At 41.6% G+C, this 23,363-nt stretch overlaps 1 protein-coding gene across 1 annotated transcript in view; it reads right to left on the bottom strand.

The window, feature by feature from the left end:
* Positions 1 to 21,432, bottom strand: part of OXCT1 (3-oxoacid CoA-transferase 1) — a 125,023-nt gene extending 103,591 nt beyond the window's left edge. The window contains exons 1-4 of the mRNA XM_041748377.1: positions 21,271 to 21,432; positions 13,474 to 13,582; positions 12,102 to 12,192; positions 1,528 to 1,663 (exon numbers count right to left, since the gene is read on the bottom strand). Of these exons, the coding sequence (XP_041604311.1) occupies positions 1,528 to 1,663; positions 12,102 to 12,192; positions 13,474 to 13,582; positions 21,271 to 21,348 (414 nt within the window). The 5' untranslated portion in view covers positions 21,349 to 21,432. The remainder of the gene's footprint in view (positions 1 to 1,527; positions 1,664 to 12,101; positions 12,193 to 13,473; positions 13,583 to 21,270) is intronic.
* Between the last annotated feature and the right edge of the window lie 1,931 nt (positions 21,433 to 23,363).

Raw genomic sequence — 23,363 nt, forward strand, 5'->3', positions numbered from 1 at the left:
TCTCTCTCTCTCTCTGTGTGTCTTTCATGAATAAATAAAAATCTTTTAAAAAATAAAAATAAAAAAGGAATATAAAAGAAATCCTAAGGAACTTCCATTTATATGCCCTCTAAAAAAATAAGGGATAATGCAATAGATAATAGAAGTAATTCAAAGATTAATTTTCAAAGACTCCAAAACCCAAAGGAAATTGCACCTGAACCTACAATGTGGAGAGGAAAAATATATGCTATGGACTGAATTGTGCCCCCTCCCACCCCAAATTCATATGTTGAAGCCCTAACCCCCAATATGACTGTATTTCGAGACAGGGCCTTTATGGAGATCATTAAGGTTAAATGAGGTCATAAGGGTAGGGCCCTGACCCAAAAGGTTAGGGTCTTATAATAAGAGGCCCCAGAGTACTCGCACAAGGGCATCCTCTTTCTCTCTCCCTCTCCCTCCTCCCCCTTCCCAAGAATCACGTCAGCCTGTACCTTGATCTTGTACTTCCCAGTTTCCAGAACAATGAGAAACCACTCCCTCTTGTTTGAGCCACCCAGTTTGTGGTATTTTGTCATAGCAGTACAAGTAGACTAAGACAGGATACCTTTTGTTATTTTTAAAAAACTTTCAATGAAAACTGGATAAATACCAGGCACAGTGCAAAGCTATGACAAGCACAGGTGCCAACACTGCAGAGGGATTAGGTATGACCTGTTATGTTGTAAAGCCTCAGTAGAAAAGTTCTCCCCTGCATGCTCTCTCTAGACAAGCATTTCCTGGGAGTTACTTACTAATTTTTAAAATTCTGCTCTATCACGTTATCACCAATCTAGTGAAGTTAGTGGTAATAATTCTGTTGACAAAAATAAAGGGGTAGGTTCAATTTCAGAGATGAAGACAGATGATGTCAAGTTAGAAGACCAATGCATATAACCTGTAGGCCCTTGTTTACCCAAATGGCTTCAGAAAGTTTTCTCTATGACAAACTCTTGAACCAGTTAAGATGTAGAATATGAAATGAGTGGAAACTGGCTAGAGTTAACTGCAGTAACTGCATGCTTGGTAAGGACATCAAATCCTTATGAGCTCTGACTCTGACTCTGAGCTCTGACTCTGGCACTTATTCTGTGACGTAGTCACTTTTACTCTCCATGGACTTCACCTTCCTGATGTCTCAGCAGGAGCATATCCCTCACGGTTTTCTAACTCTATGATTCATAGGAACCGACTCTTAGGACAATACTCAAGCATTTTAGCAAGTCCTACTGCACACTGCCAGCACAAGACATCCTAGTGCCAAACTTAAAAATTTATCCTGTAGCCTAGGCATTTTTACTAGAAATTCCTCCCTTTTTTTGGTGCACAGCAACACAAAATATTAGTCCTCTAGTAATCAACAGGTGTGACCTACAAACAAATTTCTTTGGCAAAATCGCATCCTCTCTGCCTTACCTCTCTTGCAAAAGAAAATCCCTAGAGGGGAAAAGGGTAAATTTTAAGATAAGTTACTACTGTAAAAGAGGAGCAGAGAAATTTTCTTACCTGAGGTGTCAGCTCTACTTCTAATTCACCACTTAAGTACTGTCGTTCAAATTCTGCATTTTCTCCCACATATGAAGAGACCATGCGTTTTATCTGCTTGGATCGAAGTAAAAGGCCCAAGCCAAAGTTGTCAACCCTAGAAGAAAAATGCAAGCAACTTGCTGTCAAAGGAGCATTGGATAGAACACTAATATCCCTGACTTCCAAAAACATAAAATATTATTACTTTAAAGGAATCCCCTCTGCTGGGCATTTAACCCATATTCTTTCCCACCTTGCAAGGTGACTATTAATTTACAGCTGAGGAAACTAAGCTCAAAAGCCTTTCAGTGACTTCTGCCCACAGATATCCTGGGTAGTAAGTGACGTAGCTGGTATTCAAATCCACTCCAGTCCTAAAAGTCTGCCCTGCACCTTTCACTCTTTCCACTGCTCCCAAGTAATACTAGTGTAGAAGACGAGCAAACTGGATCTTGCCCTCTGCTATGAAAAAAAAATGTAAATGCAAAGGCAATGCCACTCTAATAACCTGCACTGGCTCCAAACAGAGGAATTCTGTCCTAAAAAGTGAACAAGGCATTCTCATATTTAAAAAAGAGAACAGGGGGGACCTGGGTGGCTCAGTTGGTTAAGTATCTGACTCTTGATTTCAGCTCAGGTCATGATCTCAGAGTCTGTGAGATTGAGCCCCATATCCGACTCTGTGCTCAGGGAGGAGTCTCCTTAAGATTCTCTTTCCCTCTGCTTCTACCCCTCTCATGAGAGCCCAAGCACACTCTTTGAAATAAATAAGTAAATTAAATTAGAAAAGAACAGCATACATTGGAAATACAGACCCAAATCATAAATAACTATGAACATTTTTCCTTTATCATAGATATTTAGCTGAAGATTTAAAAATGCTTAAACATTTTTAATTTAAAAAAATCAGGAAATTGGGATCCCTGGGTGGCGCAGTGGTTTGGCGCCTGCCTTTGGCCCAGGGCGCGATCCTGGAGACCCGGGATCGAATCCCACGTCGGGCTCCCGGTACATGGAGCCTGCTTCTCCCTCTGCCTATGTCTATGCCTCTCTCTCTCTCTGTGACTATCATAAATAAATAAAAATTTAAAAAATAAATAAATAAATAAATAAATAAATAAATAAATAAATAAATAAAAATAAAAAATAAAAAGATAAAAAATAAAATAAAAAATCAGGAAATGAATCACAAATCAGTGAAAAGTTTACAGGCAGCAAGAATAATGCTGTTATCTGCTAAGTTACATGTAATATAGTTTAGTACCTCTACCTAAGTTGGAGTTCAATTCATTCTTTTTAAGATTTTTTTCATTTAAGACTACATTTTTTTTTAGAGCAACATTAGGCTTATGACAACATTGAGAGGAAGGTACAGAGATTCCCCATATACCCTTGCTCCCAAACATGCACAGCCTACCCTATTCTCAACATCACTCACCAGAGTGGTACATTTTGTTACCCAGGATAAGCCTACATTGACACATCGGAGTTCAATTTATTCTTGGAAATGGTGCATGTACTGTTGGCTTTTTTCACTAAGTGAAGGCTTCTAAGTCTGTGCCTGTTTTATTTCTATTATTTTCCAAAGCAAAATAAATCTAGAATTTCTTTTGTTTAAAAAAGACTTTATTTATTCATGAGAGACAGAGAGAGAGGCAGAGACACAGGCAGAGGGGAAAGTACTCTCCCTGTGGGGAACCCTATGTGGGACTCTATCCCAGAACCCTGGGATCACATCCTGAGCCAAAGGCAGACACTCAACCACTAAGCCACCCAGGCGTCCCCAAACTTAGAATTTCAAGCAAAGTCAATGTGACAGATTAATAATTGACTGAATACCTTTCCACTTTATCCTGCTCTTCAAGAGTTTCAAAACTAGCCACTTAATGAAAGCACTTCTCAGGTAATGAAGTATACTTAAGCTATAAAAATAGTTAAAAAAAATATGGTGAAAACCACAGAGACACTACTGTAAACATGAAAGAATAGTTAAATATATATATATATAAAAAGGAAGGAATCCCTGGGTGGCTCAGCGGTTTAGCACCTGCCTTTGGCCCAGGGCGTGATCCTGGAGTCCTGGGATCGAGTCCGACGTCGATCCTGCATGGAGCCTGCTTCTCCCTCTGCCTGTGTCTCTGCCTCTCTCTCTCTATGTCTATCATGAACAAATAAAATAAAATAAAATAAAATAAAATAAAATAAAATAAAATAAAATAAAATAAAATAAAATAAAATAAAATAAAAAAACAAAAAAATAAAATAAAAAGGAACTGGGATGCCTGTGTGGCTCAGCGGTTAAGCACATCTGCCTTTGGCTCAGGGTGTGATCCTGGAGTCCCGGGATCGAGTCCCACATCGGGCTCCCTGCATGGAGCCTGCTTCTCCCTCTGCCTGTGTCTCTGCCTCTCTCTTTCTGTGTCTCTCATGAATAAATAAATAAAACCTTTAAAAAAAGAAAAAGAAGGAACTACCAAGCGTTGGCAAGAATACCTAGCACTCTCATACAGAAGAGGGGAATGTCAAATGATCCCAACCACATTTTTTTTAGGATTGTATTTATTTATCCGTGAGAGATGCAGAGACATAGGCAGGACTACTCCACCACAGAACAAACTGCGGTGGGAGTACACAATGGAATACTCCACAGCAGTGACAAGGAATCAGCTACAACCCTTGTCAAGGATGGAGGACTCCCACATGCAAAATGCTGAGCCAAAAAACCATAAGAGTATTTAGTGAATTATTCCTTTTGCATGAAGTTCAAAGTCACACAAAACTAATGGATAAGATCAGAAATGAGGATAATAGTTAAGTTCAGTGGTGGGAAAGGAAAACAGTGACTCGCAGAAGTGTGAGGGAGACCTTCTAGGGTATCAGTCATGTTCCATTTAAAGAACTTGGGGCTGATTACACAGGTCGGCAGCCTGTAAAAATCCTTCAAACTTTATATCTGTGACAGGATCATATTTTTGTGTTACTCTTTATTATATACTATGGAAAAGTATTTTTAAAAAATATTTTATTTATTTATTCATGAGAGACACAGAGAGAGAGGCAGAGACACAGGCAGAGGGAGAAGCAGGCTCCCCACAGAAAGCCCCATGCGGGACTCCATCCCAGACTCCAGAATCATGACCCAAGTCAAAGGCAAAGGCTCAACTGTTGAGCCACCCAGGAGTCCATGGTAAAGTATTTTTTAAAGATAGAAATATAGTGACAAAGCCAGAGTGCCTCCCAGAAACAGAAGCCATCATTTATGATCTCTCCCTCCTAATCCCGAGTGCTCCAAAGGCCTTTCCCCTATGGAGCTCATATCATCTACATGGTTCACTCACCCAACAGTCCTTGACTAAGTTCTTATTGCCCCTTATGTAAGGTCCTGGGCCAGGGGAAACTCTGAGAGCGGAAGGGATAAACATGTAAACCTATAATTACAACAGAAGGAGAGACATGCCAAGAGAGGTCTGCATCAAGTGCAATGAGAACACTGAAGGTCGCCCAACTGAGAGAAGAAGGGTCCAAAAAAGGCTCACGGAAAATGACACTTGAACAGAGTTGAAGAATAGTCTTTGAGAGCAGTGTAGAGTGTGGAAGCAGCGAGCCAGAAACGCAGATGGGCAGCTTCACAAAGGTGCACAGTGGTCTGATGGGCTCCGTATTAAGTGTGATTGTAGTGTGGACTGAAAGCAGAAGTGAGCAAAAGAGGTAGAAGGCAGGCCAGCGTGCGACCTGTTGCGTGAGCCACACCAAAAAATGACTATTACATCCTGAAGGATATGGGAGACCCTGTGGATAATTTTAAGTAGAAAGTAAGAGAGTGTATAATTAATTGGGAGAGATTCAGTGACAAAAGGCCGGGAGATCAGTTAAGAGGCTTGAAATTATCCAAACAGGCAAAGATGATTAGGCAAAGTGTGAACTAAGGTAGCCCCAATAGGAATACAGAAATGGGACAATTCAAGGACTATTTGGGGAGAAAGAAGTCATAGGTTTGTTGCCCATCCTGATGTAGAGGCTGACCCACTCCAGAATTCTGGCTTTGGCAGTGGAACACAGTGGGAGAATGGACTGGTGGGATATTAGTCTACGATTCCTAGTGACACACCATGTTTGACCTGGAGAGGGACGTTATGGTACCCTGTGTGACAAACCATGGACATTTCTAACAACCTCCTTTTCTCCCACCTTCGCTTCACTGTCCATCCTCACACTCCTCATGCCCACAAGTGCCCATCCCCACTCAACAGACTCCTACCTCCCAGGATGTATCATTTCCAAGCCAATTCCATTTCAACCTAGACCAGGAGGTCCAGACACAATGAATACCTCAATGTAGTCCAGGTAACCGTCAACCATTTGCTAAACTTGTTTATAGTTCTAACCTTCCAATTCTGAATCTAATAATGTTTCTGACTCACCATAAATATAAAAGGAATGCCTACATGATTGATTCTTGCTTGTTTCAGAAGAAAACTAAAGCCCAAACAGGTATTTTCCAGGGTGTACTTGTGAAATATGCAGAGAATTCTTGGAAGATTAATAATATGCTTGTCCACTAGAGGGCTCCACATCACTACAGATTACCTGTCTCTTGGAAAATTAGTTCCCCACACTTCATAAACTATGCCTTCTCACTGTTTTTTACCTACCTCTAATTAATACCTTGCCAGGCCTTCAGTTCTTCAGGTGAACAATTCCATTCTCCTAAATTCAGCGGCTCCTGCAGGCTGCCCCATACTTCCCATCCTTGCAGATCTTTAGTAAACAAGTAATGGAGTGATCTGTCCCTTCTCTCTCACACTACCAACTAGATTGGAAAATCCTGACTATATCTTCAGAATCCATTCAGAATGGAAGTATTTCTCACGTCCTCCTGTGTGACCTACACCATCTCCTGCCTAAATATAGCCACCTCCTCTGCTTCTACTCCTGCCCCCTGTAATCCACTCACAAAATGGTGGCCAAAACAATTAAGTACAAAACAAAATATGTCCAGTCACATCACTGCTCTGCCCAAACGCTGCAACGGCATTCATCTACTCATGTAAAAACAGAGGTCTCTAGAGCAGCCCTGCAGGGCCCCATAGATGGGATGCTCCTGACATCTCAGACCTCATTCCTCCCACTTCCCTTTTGCTCACTGTTCTTCTGCTGAGCTCCTCGCTATCCCGGCAAAAACACCAGGCATACTGCCCAGGGCCTTTGCACTGGCCTTTCTCTGTCTCTGAAACTCTTTCCCAGAAGAGAATCACCCCTCACTTCTTTCAAGTCTTTGGTCAACTGTCCCCTCAACAAGTCCTTCCCTTATTGCTGGATTTTATACTGAAACCTGCCCCTCCACTTTCATCCTTCCAGTCCCCTTCTGGTTTTTTCTTTTTTTTCCATAGACTATAACCTAACATACTGGAAATTTTACTTATTTGTTATGTTTGCTATTTATTGTCTGCCTCTCCTTACACTGGCACATAAGGTCCATGAGGCAGGGAACTTGGTTTGTTTTGTTCCCCGCTGTACTCCCAACCACCTAAAAGCCTACACAACATATAGAGGTACTACACAAACACTTATGGAACGTTTGTTGAATGAATTTATTACTTGATTTCACTTTCCTCCTCCTCACTGGCTCATCTGTAACAAAAAATAAAAATCACCGCATCCTTATGCTGGATATTTTCTATTTGCCAATCTCCAGCTTGCCCTATGCTAGAAGGGCTGATGTGTAGACTGAATCCCTTGCCCTATGGCAATCCCTATGGCAAGGGATTCAGGTGCGAGAAGGATGTCAGGATTTCGATTCCCCCGACTCCCTCCCTGGCAAGCTGCAGCACATTGGACAGCCCTCTCTGTAAAGCTTACCTGCAGGTGTTGGCAGCTTCCTCCCCTCACTCTTCAGGCCTAAGGCTGGTGGTAACCGCTCTCCTGTTACTAACTCAGGGTACTTCAATACTCATGTTGTTTTCCCTCAACCTGACCTTTCCTTTAAAGAGAGTCCCTTTGGTAAACTCTCTTTTGGTAAACTCCCAATATGAGAGTACCATTGATATGCTCCGGAGCCCTATCTAAATAAAGTCATTACAATAAAATAATCCATGAGAGTGAATACAGTCCAGTTGCTTTCTGTAGTTTCAAATACTTTAAACTCCCTCCATGTATATAGGTCCATATGATACACCAGAATGTACCTGCCCAATTCACTGACTTCAGAGATTTTTCTAACCACTCTCTCATGGATCTGTTTGGCTTTTCAACACATTTGAACTTGGCTCTGTTTAGAGATGACCTCTCTTTATTTGTTGATCTTGGCTCTGGAAACTAGCTATATTTGGCTTTGCTCTCTTTTTGGACTAGCAACCTGGTATGGCAACCAAGCAGTGCTTAAGATGCTCAGCCCAAGCTACTCCCTGACCAGGTATAGAGTTAGTATTTATGCCTCAAAACATGCTGTTGGGTAGCTTATAATAAGAGTGTCTTTCTTGCCACATACTTCTCAATTCACATATTCAGCAAACATGCATCCCTTCTTTACTGTGGATCAGACACTGATAATACAAAAATAAAAAAGGCAAAGCCCTTACAATATAAAGAAAGAAGACAGACACATGTCATCTTTTGCAAATGAGAAACATGCCCTTCCAACAGACATGTATATTAAAACATCTTGCAGTTCTTTGATATCAAAGATAATTTTGATGGACTTTAAAAGAGATTACCTTGCTTGCCTTTATTTAGGAGCCAACATTTTCCTAGTACACCTAAGGAGTAGATTTGACCATTCTCTTATAGTACAACAAATGCAGATTTCAAACATTTTAGTGGTTAAAAGAAGTCTAAAGCCAAGAATTAATAAAGAGATATATTCATGTAAAGGAAAACAATATTTCATGGGAGACATAAATGTTCCGCAAATATTTTTCTTTTTCTGAATCTAAAATCTCATTAACTGGAAATTCTTGTCAAAACAAAATTCTAATACAAATGAATTTGCAACTATTTACCAAATTGTATTTTTCTTGTTTCTTCTCATTTTGACATACTTAAATCTCAGTTACAGTTTATATTTACTCTGATAATAACAAGACTATCAAAAGAAAAGAAAATGGTATATTTGGGTAGAGCATTAATTTATGACACAGTTATATGGAACAAGTGAATATTCCCTTCCATGAGCTGAGCAGAGAAGTTCAAGTATACATCCCAGGAAGTGGTTAGTCCTCCACTATTAGACAAAATAATCTAATCTTGGGGAAATGCTTATAATCAGACAAGTTGGCCTACAGTTCTCCATTCAGAGCTGCAGCTGCCTCAACAAATAATAGAGACGGCACAGCAAAGAAGGCACCTGCCTTTATCTAGTGGTTCAAAACCACTGGTGTAGGGGAAAACTGCTCATTGGGTCCTCATAAAATTCCCATAGCTGATTTATGTAATACCACATAAAAGTAATAGTACTGCAATCACCAGCACAGACATACATATATCATCACATAGTACTTAACTAGGCTTCCACATGGAAGCCGGGCTGTCCTTGGAGCTGTCTCAATTCCCACTTTGAAGAACTATAATCTAAAATAATCGGGATCCCTGGGTGGCGCAGCGGTTTGGCGCCTGCCTTTGGCCCGGGGCGCGATCCTGGAGACCCGGGATCGAATCCCACATCGGGCTCCCGGTGCATGGAGCCTGCTTCTCCCTCTGCCTGTGTCTCTGCCTCTCTCTCTCCCTCTGTGACTATCATAAATAAAAATAATAATAATAATAAAATAAAATAAAATAAAAAAATTAAAATAATCTTGCCATGGCGTACCTGGGTGGCTTAGTGTTTACATGTCTGCCTTTGGCTCAGGTCATGATCCCAGGGTCCTGGGAGTCCCACATCAGGCTCCCTAAAAGGAGCCTGCTTCTCTGTCTCTGCCTCTCTCTGTCTCTCATGAATAAATAAAAAGATCTTTAAAAAAAATAATTTTGTCATGAGGAAATGAGCATGATTAATACATGTATTCTTCCCTTCTCTAATTTAATTCGTTGACATATATAGTTTACTGCAAAATTTTTGGTTCATACAGGTTTGTAATTTATGTAAAGTCTTTTAAAAAAATCAATGAAAAGCATGTTTTCAATTTTTCCCATCTTCCTAATCAATCCATATCAAAGTACTGATTTATCTGAGTGATCCTAGGGGAGAAGGTTTTTCTCATCAAGATAATAGTTAATACTCCACAGCAAGGTGAGTGGTACCTCATGGCTAAAAGGTTGATAATCAAAAAAGAAAGAAAACAAAAACAGACAATCAGAAGTCCCTAGCTTTGGAAAGTCTTCCAACACAGGCAGATCCTTCCATAAAAGGCCTTTTTCTAAATGAAAAGTATTAAGGAGGGGGAGCAGAGAAGGACAAGTAGACTCCACTCCAAGCACAGAGCCCACAGTGCCCAATCCTAGGACCCTAAAATCATGACCCGAACCAAAATCAAGAGTCAGATGCTTAACCAACTGAGCTACCCAGGTGCCCCAAGAAAGCAGTTATTACTTCTAATTTCTATTTACTCAATAATTCCAACTGTCTTTGGTTCTCCCACAAAGCGATGCTGTTAAGTTTTCCTCATTTATCTGATTCTAATAGCCAAAAGAAAGCCCTCATTGTTATAGACCTCTAGGGTTTAAACCCACCTAATTAAGACAATAAACTGCCAATGAGCATGTGCAAAATGCCTTCTTTGTGTTCAACGATGACTGTTATCAGTATTTACTCTATATCAAGAATTTATGTTGATTTACACCATCCCTTGTAAGCACTGAGCTATCTGGAAACAAAGTACTGATAGTCAAAAGTATTTTTAATAAATACAAAGTAAGCTCAAGTGGCACAGGGTGTGTTTAAGAAATGTCAAGTGATGGATCCCTGGGTGGCGCAGCGGTTTAGCGCCTGCCTTTGGCCCAGGGCGCGATCCTGGAGACCCGGGATCGAATCCCACATCGGGCTCCCGGCGCATGGAGCCTGCTTCTCCCTCTGCCTGTGTCTCTGCCTCTCTCTCTCTCTCTGTGACTATCATAAATAAATAAAATTAAAAAAAAAAAAAAAAAAAAAAAAAGAAATGTCAAGTGAGGGATCCCTGGGTGGCGCAGTGGTTTGGCGCCTGCCTTTGGCCCAGGGCACGATCCTGGAGACCCAGGATCGAATCCCACGTCGGGCTCCCGGTGCATGGAGCCTGCTTCTCTCTCTGCCTCTCTCTGTCTCTCTCTCTCTCTCTGTGACTATCATGAATAAATTAAAAAAAAAAAAATTAAAAAAAAAATTTATAAAAAAAAAAAAAAAAGAAATGTCAAGTGACCATGAACAAGTTACTTCTCTATTTACAAATGAGTTTCCTCTGTTAAATGAGGGAACTGGAACAGATGATCTCTACAATCCCATCCAGCTCCACTACTCTGTATTGAGCCTGAGGCTCAGCACAATGGGGAAGAGAAGACTATAAGCAAAACAATCAGTCCATAATATATATTGGAGAATGAACACAATTCGGTATACAGAGAAAAGCTAGAAGTATCCAAAGGAACTCAGAAAGGAACTCAAGGCAGATCCTGAAAAATGGGAATACTGTGGATATGCAGAGAAAAGGTGAGAAATGCAAATAACAGCTTAAATAAACTTAACAAAGGAAAATTGAGCAAAAATTTAGGATCAGGTCCATGTCCTAAATAATTATTATTTTTCTAAATTGTACTTATGATGCTTGGCTAAACTGCCAATATAGCTAACTTTTTTTTTTCAACTACACTCCACACCCAACATGGAGCCTAGTGCCTGGCTTGAACTCACCACCCTAAGATCAAGACCTGAGCTGAGATCAAGAGTCAGACACTTAGCCAACTTAGCCTCCCAGGAGCCCCTAATTTTTAAATTTTTTTTTGAAGATCTTTAAAGTCTTTCATTGTTGAGAGAGAGCTGATAATTTATCATCTTATATAGAAGTAGCTTTTTTTCTTCATAACAGAATATATCTTGATATATATGTCATTATTAAAATGTTTTGGCTATGTTAACCATTTTGATAGGAGATCCTACTGTGCTGGTTGCATATCCTCCTCCTTCCACCAAAACCAGCAACATATTTAATGATTAATGATATCCTTATATATCCTCTAGAATATGGCATAACTAAAAAACTTGAAACAGATTTCAAACTGTTTGAAATTGTCCTCTATACATAACGATCTATAATAATGTAATATAAAGAGAAGTCTCTAAGTTATAAAATGCAAGATTCAAATTGAAAGTATATATATTTTAACAATATATTTAAAATTTAGAAAAATAAAAGCATATCAGATTAACATATACATTTATGCAAATCTGATTTATGTATGATTATAAAGGGTGGTATCAAAAATATTTGAAGAAATGTAACCTCCAACTTTTGAGCTTGTTAAAAACTGTCTTTTGATGCTTGTGCATATTGCTCATGAGGACAATTTTCATTTCATTCATAAATTTTATATGAATATTATAAAGAAGTGTCATCTTTTTCAAGCCACATGTTACAAATATGCACACTTACCCTGCATTGTTGCTGACTGCAGTCAGCTCTTTGACTCCAGTCTTCAGTAAGGCTCCTATGAGATTCTCTGGAATTCCACATAACCCAAAACCTGGAAGTGAAAAAGACAAACAATTTGTGAAAATGGTAACATTCTTTTAGGGAAATGTAGGTTATCTTTTTCCATAAAAAAAAAAAAAATACAAAACACATTATTAGGTCTACTAAGCGAAATGTATAGCTGTATCTCAGCAACTCAGTAACTACCCAAATGTTTTGCACCATTAGATAGCACCAGATATAACCGTCAAATCCTTAAATCATAAGAATAAAGCCAAGTGCAACCAGTTAATATGGCTACATGCTGCACATCTTGCACTTAACTACACATCTACTACTACCCAACTTTATAATTCAACCTTTTAACTTTTTTCAAGATGTTTGTTTCATGTGCCTGAATAGATTTTGCAGAATCAGAAGCCTAGAACAATGACTTTTATTTCTTTATAGCTTCCACAATTTGTCAAATAGTATTGAGTTTAAAATGAACATTCAATGACTGATCAGTTGAATGGATGAATGAATGAACAGCAGTCCTAAAAATAAGCCTAGATTTCTGGAATCAAAGCCTAGAAATAAAATAAACAAAAAAATTATAAGAATCAGGCAGCAAATTTAATGAGTATGAGACAGTGGTTCTAAAAGGCATTCCAGAAGCAAGTAGGTGACTCAGTTGGTTGGGCACCTGCCCTTAGCTCGAGTCATGATCCTGGGGTCCCAGGATCAAGCCCCACATCAAGCTTCCTGCTCAGCAGAGAAGTCTGCTTCTCCCTCTGCCCATTTTCCCACTCATGCTCTCTTTTCTCTCTCAAATAAACAAAATCTTTTAAAAAAAAATAAACAAAATAAATAAAAAAATAAAAGACATTCCAAACAGGGTGCAGCAATAGAACCCAGAAGCTTAACAACAGATAGATGCTTATGTGCCTTCTATCTCCTAGGATGAGGAATGACAAAAGGAGTGGCTGGGTAAGAGCTAATGAGATCAGTGCAAATGTTTTAAGTTAAATAGAATTCCCAAGGATCTAGGAGTGTTTTCAAACCTATTAATGAGATATCATCATTTAAAGCTTTGGCTTTTCAAAATAATAGAAAAAGAAACATAAAAGGAAAAAGTAAAACATTAAGTGCTAAACCTTGCTAAATTTTCAAGATGAGGACACTGATAAAATAATTACATAATATGCAATAAATTTTTATTCATAAAAATAATAATCAGCAATAAAATAATTGGCATTTCTAATCTCCACAGCTTTGCTACTCTGATTTCCCTGCTTTGCTAAAAACATAAGGACGTTACCATTACCAAAAGGAAAACAGTACTACTACTCACCACCAACCAGTATTGTTGCACCATCAGGGATGTCTTTTACAGCTTCCACTGGATCTGTATAAAATTTGGTATTGCGACGTGTGCTGGTTGAAAAGTAGCAAACACATCCCTAAAACATTTTTTAAAAATTGTAAGTGAAAATCATTTGGAGATACTATATTTTGCATGTATACCAACGTATTTGGCTTTTTACATATACAAGGATAACTTCACTATCTGCTCTTTGAAACAAAGAGTAGGGCTGCAAGCAATTCATCTTTAGAGTAACAAGAACATACTCTCTCCATAGATTATCATTGAATCCCATTGTGATCACGGTGGATGTCTTCTCTTCCACTGTATAAAGGAAAACTGTGTCATATATGGCCAAAGGCTGAAAGTGGATAGCTGATGAACTGGGACTCAAATTCACAATAATGATGGTATCAATCATCAGTTTCTGATAATGAGCTAACCTTGCATTTGGTCAACAAATACTCACTGAGAACGTACTATGTGTCAATTCTTCTTCTGTTTACTGCCATCTAGTAAGTATTAAGACATGACTGCTGCTCTGTAGAACATCAAATACAGTGTGACCAAAATACAAGTACATACTCGGACCCCTAACCCAATCTTAGGTCAGCAAATGCCTCCTAAGGGGACAAATAATGAACAGTACACAAAAAGACCTATTCCCCCATGGGGCTTTAGGTTTGTATTTGCTGAGAACAGTAGTAAACGATTATTTGTGAGGGAGGCTTGGCTAGTCATACCGCAGTGATCTAGTTGGTGCAAAACAGGTTATCTAGTGAACATTCATCATCAGTTTTAAACAGTTTCCCTATTTCATCCGCAATATGGATAGGAGAAAACTAGAGTTGACTGAGTTGTAACCATCCATAATAAATATCACCTCTCCTTCATTCTTATTATATATTCAACCTAAAAAGAGGGAGCAAAGAGAAAGGCTCCTGACTCCTCAGATGCTGTCACCTTAACAAGTCGGTAAATGTAAGCTCACACACACGGCCTTATCAGTCTTTGACAGACATTATATGGGATCAAGGTAAAGGCATTATTGAGTTTCTAGCACTCTTTTCTTCCTCTATAAATTACTTTCACAGAAAGTGTCTAATAAGCCTATTTCAAGAGGACGATACTGAAAGTCAAATGAGACATGCAAAGGCAGAGGTTTCATGGATGACTTTTGTCCCCTTAAATTCAACCTTGGTTCAGGTCTGGCAAACAGAGCGGTCTATCCTGGCACACCACCAGGAAATAAGTGGAGGCAGAGCTAGCAAGGAACAAGCTTGAGCTGCGGAGAGCTTACTGCTCTGTCCTATCCTCAGTACCAAGGTGTTTATCGGATTCTGCTTCAACACACACGTACACGCACAAATATATTTTTTTTAAATCTTGGAAATTAAAAGTTCGAAAACCTCAATAACGAGGCCAAAAGATGAATCGTAAAATAAAAAGTCAAGTTTATCTTCTCAAAAATAGAAAAAAAAAACCACATACTATAATCTAAACAATTCATTACACAGGTCAAGTTTCTGAAGCTGAGCAAGATCTTGTAATGTATCCAACACTGTTAAAGCAGGAGCAGATCCCAGGTTTTAGCCTTCATCACAGCATCCTCTACCACAAAATGCTCCTCTCCATGTTTTTTAAAAGTCCTTAATCTTATTCTACTTTTATTTGATTGTTTACAGATTAACAAATCTTTGAGTACTCTATTTTTTCATGAAGAACTCTACTGTCATTACCTTTTCTAAACAGTGAAGGACAAATCTAGTCATTGCTCTGTATACCTCAAACTGATAGAATGTTGTTCTGTCCATTACACCTCAATAAAATTGGAAAAAAATCAAAGATGCAAAAACATGCAATAAATAAATGCTAATCTTATCTCTTACCAAACAACAACAACAACAAAAAAAAGACCAAAAAAAAGTGGTTAAGAGTCAGGGCCTCAGCCGGAGGAAGAAAATAAAAGAACTCATCTACCCTTAAGTAGTCAGGGGGGTGCAGTAACTCTGAACTACCTATTGACCACGAAACATGAGTCTTGTAAAGAAGTCAAAAGAAAACTCATTTCACCTATGGATCCAGGACGCTTTTTGGATTCACAAGGAAAAACAAAACTTGTTAGGAATTCTGTTCCTTTGTTTCGGCTGATAATTAGTTTTCTCATTACAAACAGAAATTATTGAAATGTTTGTCCCACACCTTAAAAAATTACCTCAGAAGGGGGCACCGGGGTGGCTCAATTGGTTAAGCATCTAACTCTTGATTTCAGTTCAGGTCATGTTTTCAGGGTCATGAGCTAGAGCCTCATGATGGGCTCTGCACTGGGCGCAGAGTCTCCTTGTCCCTCTCCCTTTGCTCTTCCCCCTACTTGCTCTTTTTCCTCTCTCTCAAATAAGTAAAATCTTAAAAAAAAAAAAAAAAAACTTCAGAAGTATTTTTAAAAAGACTCAAGTATTTCACATTTATCCAGATAATCAAAAGCTAAAATAAATAAAAATGAAATGTCTACAGGGAATGTGAGAATGGCTCAGGTTAATGAAGAATTTATACCCAACTTCAATTTTTTTTTCATTTTTCACACATTCAGTTAACATTTGTTGACCTTCATTATCTATTGGTTATATTGACATTTGATATCTATTTGCTGAGAAATCAATAGTGTGACATAATGGGCCACATTCCAGTAATCTTAGGGACAAAATACCCTTGTTTCAAATTTAAATTCAGCCACAATTGCATGAAACTGGGAAAATTACAAAATCTGAACATGGGGGTGCTGATATGAAGCTTACAAAAGGATGACAGTTGCTTCTTAAGGATGTAGTAAGGATTAAGTAATGGTATATCAGAGTCGCTGGACCCTGTGTTTGTACTACAGCAGATACCCTGGGGATGCTAGCTTCCTTTGGGGGATGCAACCATCTCTTTATACCCTACCAGGGCAGTAAGATTAACTTGTCATTGGCTGGGCTTTAGTTTTCATATTTAACCTCCCCATTTTACCTTACCTATACACATAACCATGTATTACTGATTTTACAAAGAATTTTTTTAGCATGATCTATGCGTTGGGAAATTAATCCATGCCATCTTTGTTGAGGGTTTTGAAAAATGGGTTCCAGCCTTAAGATTAATATGTTTATTTTGTTTGTAGTCAGGTTTGCCATTCTAAGTATTCCAAGATCACTGGGCAATCCAACAGTATGAATTCAGGTAGTGAGGCAAAGAGGAAGGATGTCTGAAACCAGTTGCACCAGGATGTTTCCTGTGGTTCTTCAAGGCTTGAAGCTTCGCAGACAGCACTGCAGAGAAAGCCTCTGGGTTTGCTTTATGAACAGGCTCCCTCTCTGCCCACATTCTCTCCCATTCTCCCAGCCTCTGGGAGTCAAGGAGCATCACTGCCAATACTCTCTAAGACAGAGTAGGGGAGGTATCTTCTTTTTTGTATACGCCTGATTCTGAATGAAGCTCTACACTGCTTAAAAATTGACCTCTACCTTTTAAAATGCTAAAACAGTAAGGTGAAAAGACTCAAGCACCACCTGCCACACAAGTAAATAAATAGCCTTCAAGTCTGCAGAGGTTACCTAAAATAATGAAGAATAATGAACTATGCAGTTTCACCATCTATGTATCCTGGGGATGATTTTTTTCACCAATGTCTTCCTTTACATCCACATAATATTTTTCATTTTGTATTTCCACACTCTCACCTTCTGCAGAATTCCATTTTATGGTGCCACTAGTTTCTGGTATTACTATTGGAGAAAAGACATATAATGACTGTACTGCTAAAGAACAGTTAAGGTACTGAGGCATAAGAAATAATCAAAATTCTTACATAAAAAATTTTTTTTCTATTTTTCTTTTTAAAATTCTCTCCATCTTCACCTTTTGTCCTCTAGTTCAAATTCTTACATTTAGAATTTGAGGTCTGATTCCACTACTGAGCCTAAATCTCATGACTTCCAAATTCAGAATCTCCTTCTTTCTAATCACTTCTATCATTTTTTCTTTTGCCTAAATTTCTTTGTCATTCAATACTCCAGAATTTTTTTAGAAAAAATGCATTTCATGTTGAAGGTCTTTCAGGGAAAGTCCATATAGCATACTGCTTTTTTATTTTTAAATTAATCTTATCTTAATGATATGGAACTGTACACCCCGGTGATATTTACCTTGTCACGTTACAGTTAAATAAATCAGGACACAGGAAGATTGATACTGCCCACTCCAGCATCAAAATGTGATAAACAGAAGTGGAGAGGAGAAGCCATATGGAGGGAAATGAAGAGGACTCTGTTAGAAAAGGCAATAATATACAGGTGGATACACATACCCACACACCTGGCAAGGGAATACACAATCATTGCCAAACAGAGGTGGTGACATGTGTTGAAATGCTTTAGCTGTCCATTATTGGACCAGAATCTGTCAACAAGAGACTGTTCACCTTAAACACTACCAGTTATGTACTTATGATATGAATAAACAAATCACAAGGAACTCACAGTGAGTTACTAGTCAGTTGGCCAATTCTCCAAAGTAGTTGCCTACTGTTTTTGAAGGAACATACACATTCTTTTTATTCCAACAAGAAAATGATACCCAGCACTTTAAAGGAGCACAGATGAAAGAATGATGCATTCTCCCTAGTGTATTAGAAAGCTTGAGGAATTTTCCAAGAGTTAAAATACTAATGAGGATGGGGAATCCAGAAAGAGAAGCAGCATGAGTAAAGATACGGAGATGTGAAAAGGCTCGGTGTGCTCAGGGATATGCAGGATCAGGTCCCATGGAGAGAAGCTCGTGAAGATCGGGTTGGAAAGGGAGACTGGGGCAGGTTGCAGAAGGCCTTAAGGACAACACTAGACTTTGACTTCATCCTTCAATGAGGAAGGGACTGCAAAACTTTTGAAACAGAGATGTCACAACTCATATGAAAGCCTGAAACAGGAAAGTCACAGAGGAAATCATTCTTTCATTCATCCATTTGTTTAAAAATGTCCATTTTGCATCAAATCTGCTAAATACTGGAATACAGAGTTAAAACAAAAAACCCACTTCAGGCATAGTTCCTGAACTGAAGAAACTTACAAACTAACAAGGACAACAGTCATTAATCATTTAAAAAGTTAAATACAAATGTTAATATCCCACTGGGGAGCTATAAGGAAGAAATAGATGGTTGCTGGCAAAGAGTGCCAAGGACAACCCCAAAGAAGTTTCAGGAAAAGGTGCATGTATGACACTGATTATCAACAGGACATGGAAGAAAGAGGAAAGGAAAGAAGGGGTCCAAGATTTCTAGCTTACACACTGGCTGGATATGGGTTATGGTTCACTCTGGGTCAGAAAGAGCTTGAAGCACTAAGTGACATTCAGGTGGAGTCAACCTGTTAAGTTGTACCAGGTCAGCAGCTCAGGGGAAAATGGAATTGGAGAGAGACCTAGGAAAAAACAGGTTCAAAGAAGGAAGGTAGATAAAGTGTTGATGGTAGTTTCAGGACCTTTTTCCAGTAATAATTTTCCACAGTGAATGGAGAATAGTATTAAATACTGCCTCTGAAATAATAATGGAGGAAGAAAGATAACTTCAGATAGTCTACTCAACTCTAAGCCCATGCCAATGGTTCTGATATGTAATCCTCAGACCAGTAGCATTAACATCACCTGGGAACTCATCTATGCAAAGTATGAGGCTCTACACAGGACCTCCTAAATCAGAAACTCTGGAGATGGACCCAGAAACATGTTTCCTAAAGCCTCCAGATAATTGAGGCTCATTAAAGTTTGAGAGACTTGTCTCACATTCATTCATTCTTTCATTCACTCTCTCTCTCTCACACACACACACCATCTCATTTGGGCTGTTGATTATGTTTAGCAGAAAAATTCTCAAGGTTACTACCCAGTTTGTTCACAGGGTTCTTTCATCCATGTATTAAACATGTGTTGAGTGTCTATACTATGTCTGAAAGTATGTGTGAAATGTTGAGAGGGATGGAGAATAAGGCATATAATATCGTCCCTAACAACCAGAAACTTTCATCTTGTTAGGAAGTCAATGTGGGGGCGCCTGGGCAGCTGGCTCAGTTAAGTGTCTGACTTCAGCTCAGGTCATGATCTCAGGGTCCTGGGATGGAGCCCTGCATTGGGCTCCAGCTCAGCGGGGAGTCTGCTGGTAGGCTCCTTCTGCCCCTCCTCCTGCTTGTTCTCTCTCTCTCTCTCAAATAAAGAAAATCTTTTTTTTTTTTTTTTTAAGCCAATGTATAAATTTGAAAAAAGTTAAACAAGCACGCGAATGTTCCAGTTTAAGCCAAGTTAGAGATGAGCTCTAGGACTAAATTACCAGCAGGGACACCAAGTGCCAAGCATGAAGAAACACCTGAAAGCAGGCACTGAACCTGTTATAATCAAACCCGAAAAGGGGAAAGTTTGAACCCAGATACCAACTTTCAGTGAGGCACAACGAAGCCTCTAATCTGTGACTCTGCCACCTAAGAAGAGGGTTGCTGGGCTTCCTGAGTGGTTTAATGCCATTCCAAAGTACAGAAAGTGAGAAAATTACACTTGGGCAAATAACCAACTTCCAAAAGATGGAATGTTTTTGACCAGGATCCAAGGGTATGGCAATGCCCTGGTTTGCAGGTCTCAGCGACCGACCGCAGCGATGTGACCGAAGGTCAGTCAAGTGCCCTTCTAGTAATTTACATATCCAAAGCTATCTTCAATTACTAAAATGCTCCCTAAGAGGCAGTTCCGAGTAAAATGCTCCAGTTCTAAGTCATCCCCTAGAATCTACCTAAGGGACTTAGTGGCCCCTGTGTGTTCATCGTTGTAAGAGCTTGGGTGCGGGACAGACAGAGCAAAAGGGGCGCGCGGCAGTTCTGAGTACGCACCTCGTGCAAGCAGGCTTTCAAGCTCCAAACTAGTATTTAGTGCGCTCCTCAGCAGCACACTTTTCTTCTTTTCCCTGGCAAGGAAGAGGCTCTGGCGGTTAGGACGGGTCCCCTCCAGGACCCAGCACATCGGGGCGAGGACTGACCTCGGAGGGCTCGACCCCGGGACCCAGCCTGGGCGTGGGCGTGCCGGTACCGACAGAGCCCGCAAACCCCCCCAAACACGGCACCCACTCATCAGCCAGCAGTCGCGGCGAACAGAGCCGCTGGATACCCTCGGCGGGCAGCCGACGGTGGGGGCGGCACAGGGTCCTCCGAGTTTGAAAATGGCAAAGCTCCCCCCGGGATGCCTGCGCCCCAAGGGCGCGCGCGAGCCCACGGGCCGGGCCGGGGGGCCGCGGGGCCGGGGCGGGGGGCCGGGGCGAGCGCTCCAGCCCGGGCTCCCCCTGCCGCCGCCGCGGTGCAGCGCAGCCCAGTACGGGAGGTCGCGGAGGGGACCGCGTGGCAGCCCCCGACGCCCCGCGTCCGCCCCCTCCACGGCGAGGCCCCAGGTCCCCAGGGCGGGGTGCGGGGTGCCAGCCCGTGCCCCGCCGCCGTCCGCCTGCCCGCCCGAGCCCCGCGGGGCGGAGACGCCGGCCGGGAGGACGCGGCCGCCCTCGGGGCCCTTGCGGCGTCTCGGCGCGCTCGTGGCCCCGGCCCGGGCCTGCCGCGGGGCCGGGGCGGTGTCGGGGGCCGCGGGGGTGCAGCAGCAGCAGCAGCAGCAGCGCGCAGGCAGCGGGAGCGGCGAGGCCAGGCCGACGGCGGCGCGCCCCGGGACCGCGGCGGATGGAGCCCCGCGGCTGCAGAGCGTGGGCGCGGGCCCCCTTCGCCGGCACCTTACCTTGGCCCGGACGCCCCCGGAGAGGCGGGCGGAGGCGCGGAGCCGGGGCGCGGCGGAGAGGAGCTTGAGAGCCGCCATGTTCCGGGCCGGAGCGCGCGTGAGGGGGTGAGCGGTGGGAGCGCGGCCCGGCCGCCGGCGCGTCAACGCCCCGGGAGGGAGGGGGGCGGGCGCTCGAGGGGCGGGCGGGAGGCTGCAGGTCGCGAGGGACGCGCGGCTGGGAGGGGCCGGGGCGGGGGAGCGTCTGCCGGGCGCGGCGGGGGCGGACGGCGGGGGGGGGGGCGGGGGGAGCGCGCAGCCCTGCGGGCGCCCCGGGCCGTGCACCTGCGTCTGCGGGCGAGCCCCGAGGGGCGCGGGAGTGCGCCTGGGGCTGGCGCTCGGGCGGCGCAGGGTCGCGCTCAGAGCAGAGCCTCTTACTCTCCCAGACCTGCTGGCTCCCGTGTGGGTTGCAAAGGGGCGCCCGCTCGTGGTCCCCTGCTTCCCTCACCCCACCCGCACCGCGTCCCCGTTTCTCCCGTTTCTCCGCATCGGGCGCCGAGTCGTGTTAAAATGTAAGTTGGCCCTAAAAACCTGCCACAAGCGTCTGCCACTAGGTGTGGCCGGGAGGCCTGGTCAAGATTGCACCAGGACAAGAGAGATGAGGTTGGGACTGGGCCTCTGCGACCTTCTTTCACTTCTTCCCCATCATCCAAATCTGTATTTCTCAAGATCTTTCTGGCACCTGAGTCCCAGAAATTCCAAAGATTACTCCGCAGATGTAAGCATGCAAGTGTGCATATCCCTGATTGTCCCTGGGTAAATCGTAAGAGCTTTCCTAACCTTCAGGATCCTCTCCTTATCTGAAAATCTTAACTCTCAAAACTGCCCTAAGTTTCACATGAGATCATTCATGGGAAGCTTCTGGCTCCGTTGTAAACAATAAATAAACGTCAGGCATTATTCAAGTTGCAGTTGTGAATTGGTATGGCACAGACGTTCTCTCAAAGACTTCTCTTTTGACCAACCCCTTGAGGACATGAGCCAAGTCTAGTTTCTTCAGAACCGCCTCTGCGCTCAGCCGACTGGATGGACCAAGTGGAAACTCAGTAAAAGGTTTTATCTAAGTGTGGACCAGGCCCTGGGAATATGGCTGTTAGTATTGAACCAAAGCAAAGCACACAAGGAAATCAAATGAAAAAAAAATCTGTTAAATGAGACCTTGGCTTCCTTCGCAAGTACACTTTATTTATTTTATTTTTTATTTTTTTAAAGATAGATTTATTTATTTATTTATTTACTTATTCATGAGAGACACATATAGAGAGAAAGGCAGAGACACAGAGGAGAAACAGGCTCCATGCAGGGAGCCCAATGTGGGACTTGATCCCGGGACTCCAGGATCATGCCCTGGGCCAAAGGCAGGTGCCAAACCACTTGCTGGGGATCCCCAGCAAGTACACTTTAATGCAGTGAACAATCACCATCCAGTTTCTGGGCTGTCCATAAAAGCATTTGCCCATTTATTGTATTAACTCTTTTTCCCTCATGAATATTATTATTTTAATCAAAACCAATGAGGGAATAGGATACCAAGTTAGACTATCCAATTACATTAGGAGAAATTAACTTAGTAATGCTCTGTATTTTCAACACATCTTAAGTTGGATACAGGCAAAACTCGGGTATGAGAGCTTAAGTTCCCTTAGTAGTCCTAATGCAGCATACAGCAGCTACTGTACTATAGCTCACAGAAGGTGAAAAAGCCAGCATTCATAATTGGGTCTGCTTTTCCACTTTTGTCCTTCCAGAGGGCATGTGAAATGGAAAACAACTTTGGCAACTTTGTCTAACTGTGGTCATATGATTCACTTGTCTTGGCTGGTCTCACTCTTTTTTTCTGGCTAAATTAAAGACAAACCTTTCAAGTCTTGTACTCTGTATGAATAATTCTTGTGGGAAAAAAAAATCAGTCTCACAACTCTGTGGACAGATCTATGCTGTGTTTTATACTTTTTAGATATAATAGGAGTGTCTTGAACAAATTACAGAAAAATTCTTCTGTACACATTTCCCTCCTGGTTCCACAAAACCATTTCAATTTTAATCTGTGTAAAAAC

This window comes from Vulpes lagopus, chromosome 3 (assembly GCF_018345385.1).
Source record: "Vulpes lagopus strain Blue_001 chromosome 3, ASM1834538v1, whole genome shotgun sequence".
NCBI classification, from domain to species: Eukaryota; Metazoa; Chordata; class Mammalia; order Carnivora; family Canidae; genus Vulpes; species Vulpes lagopus.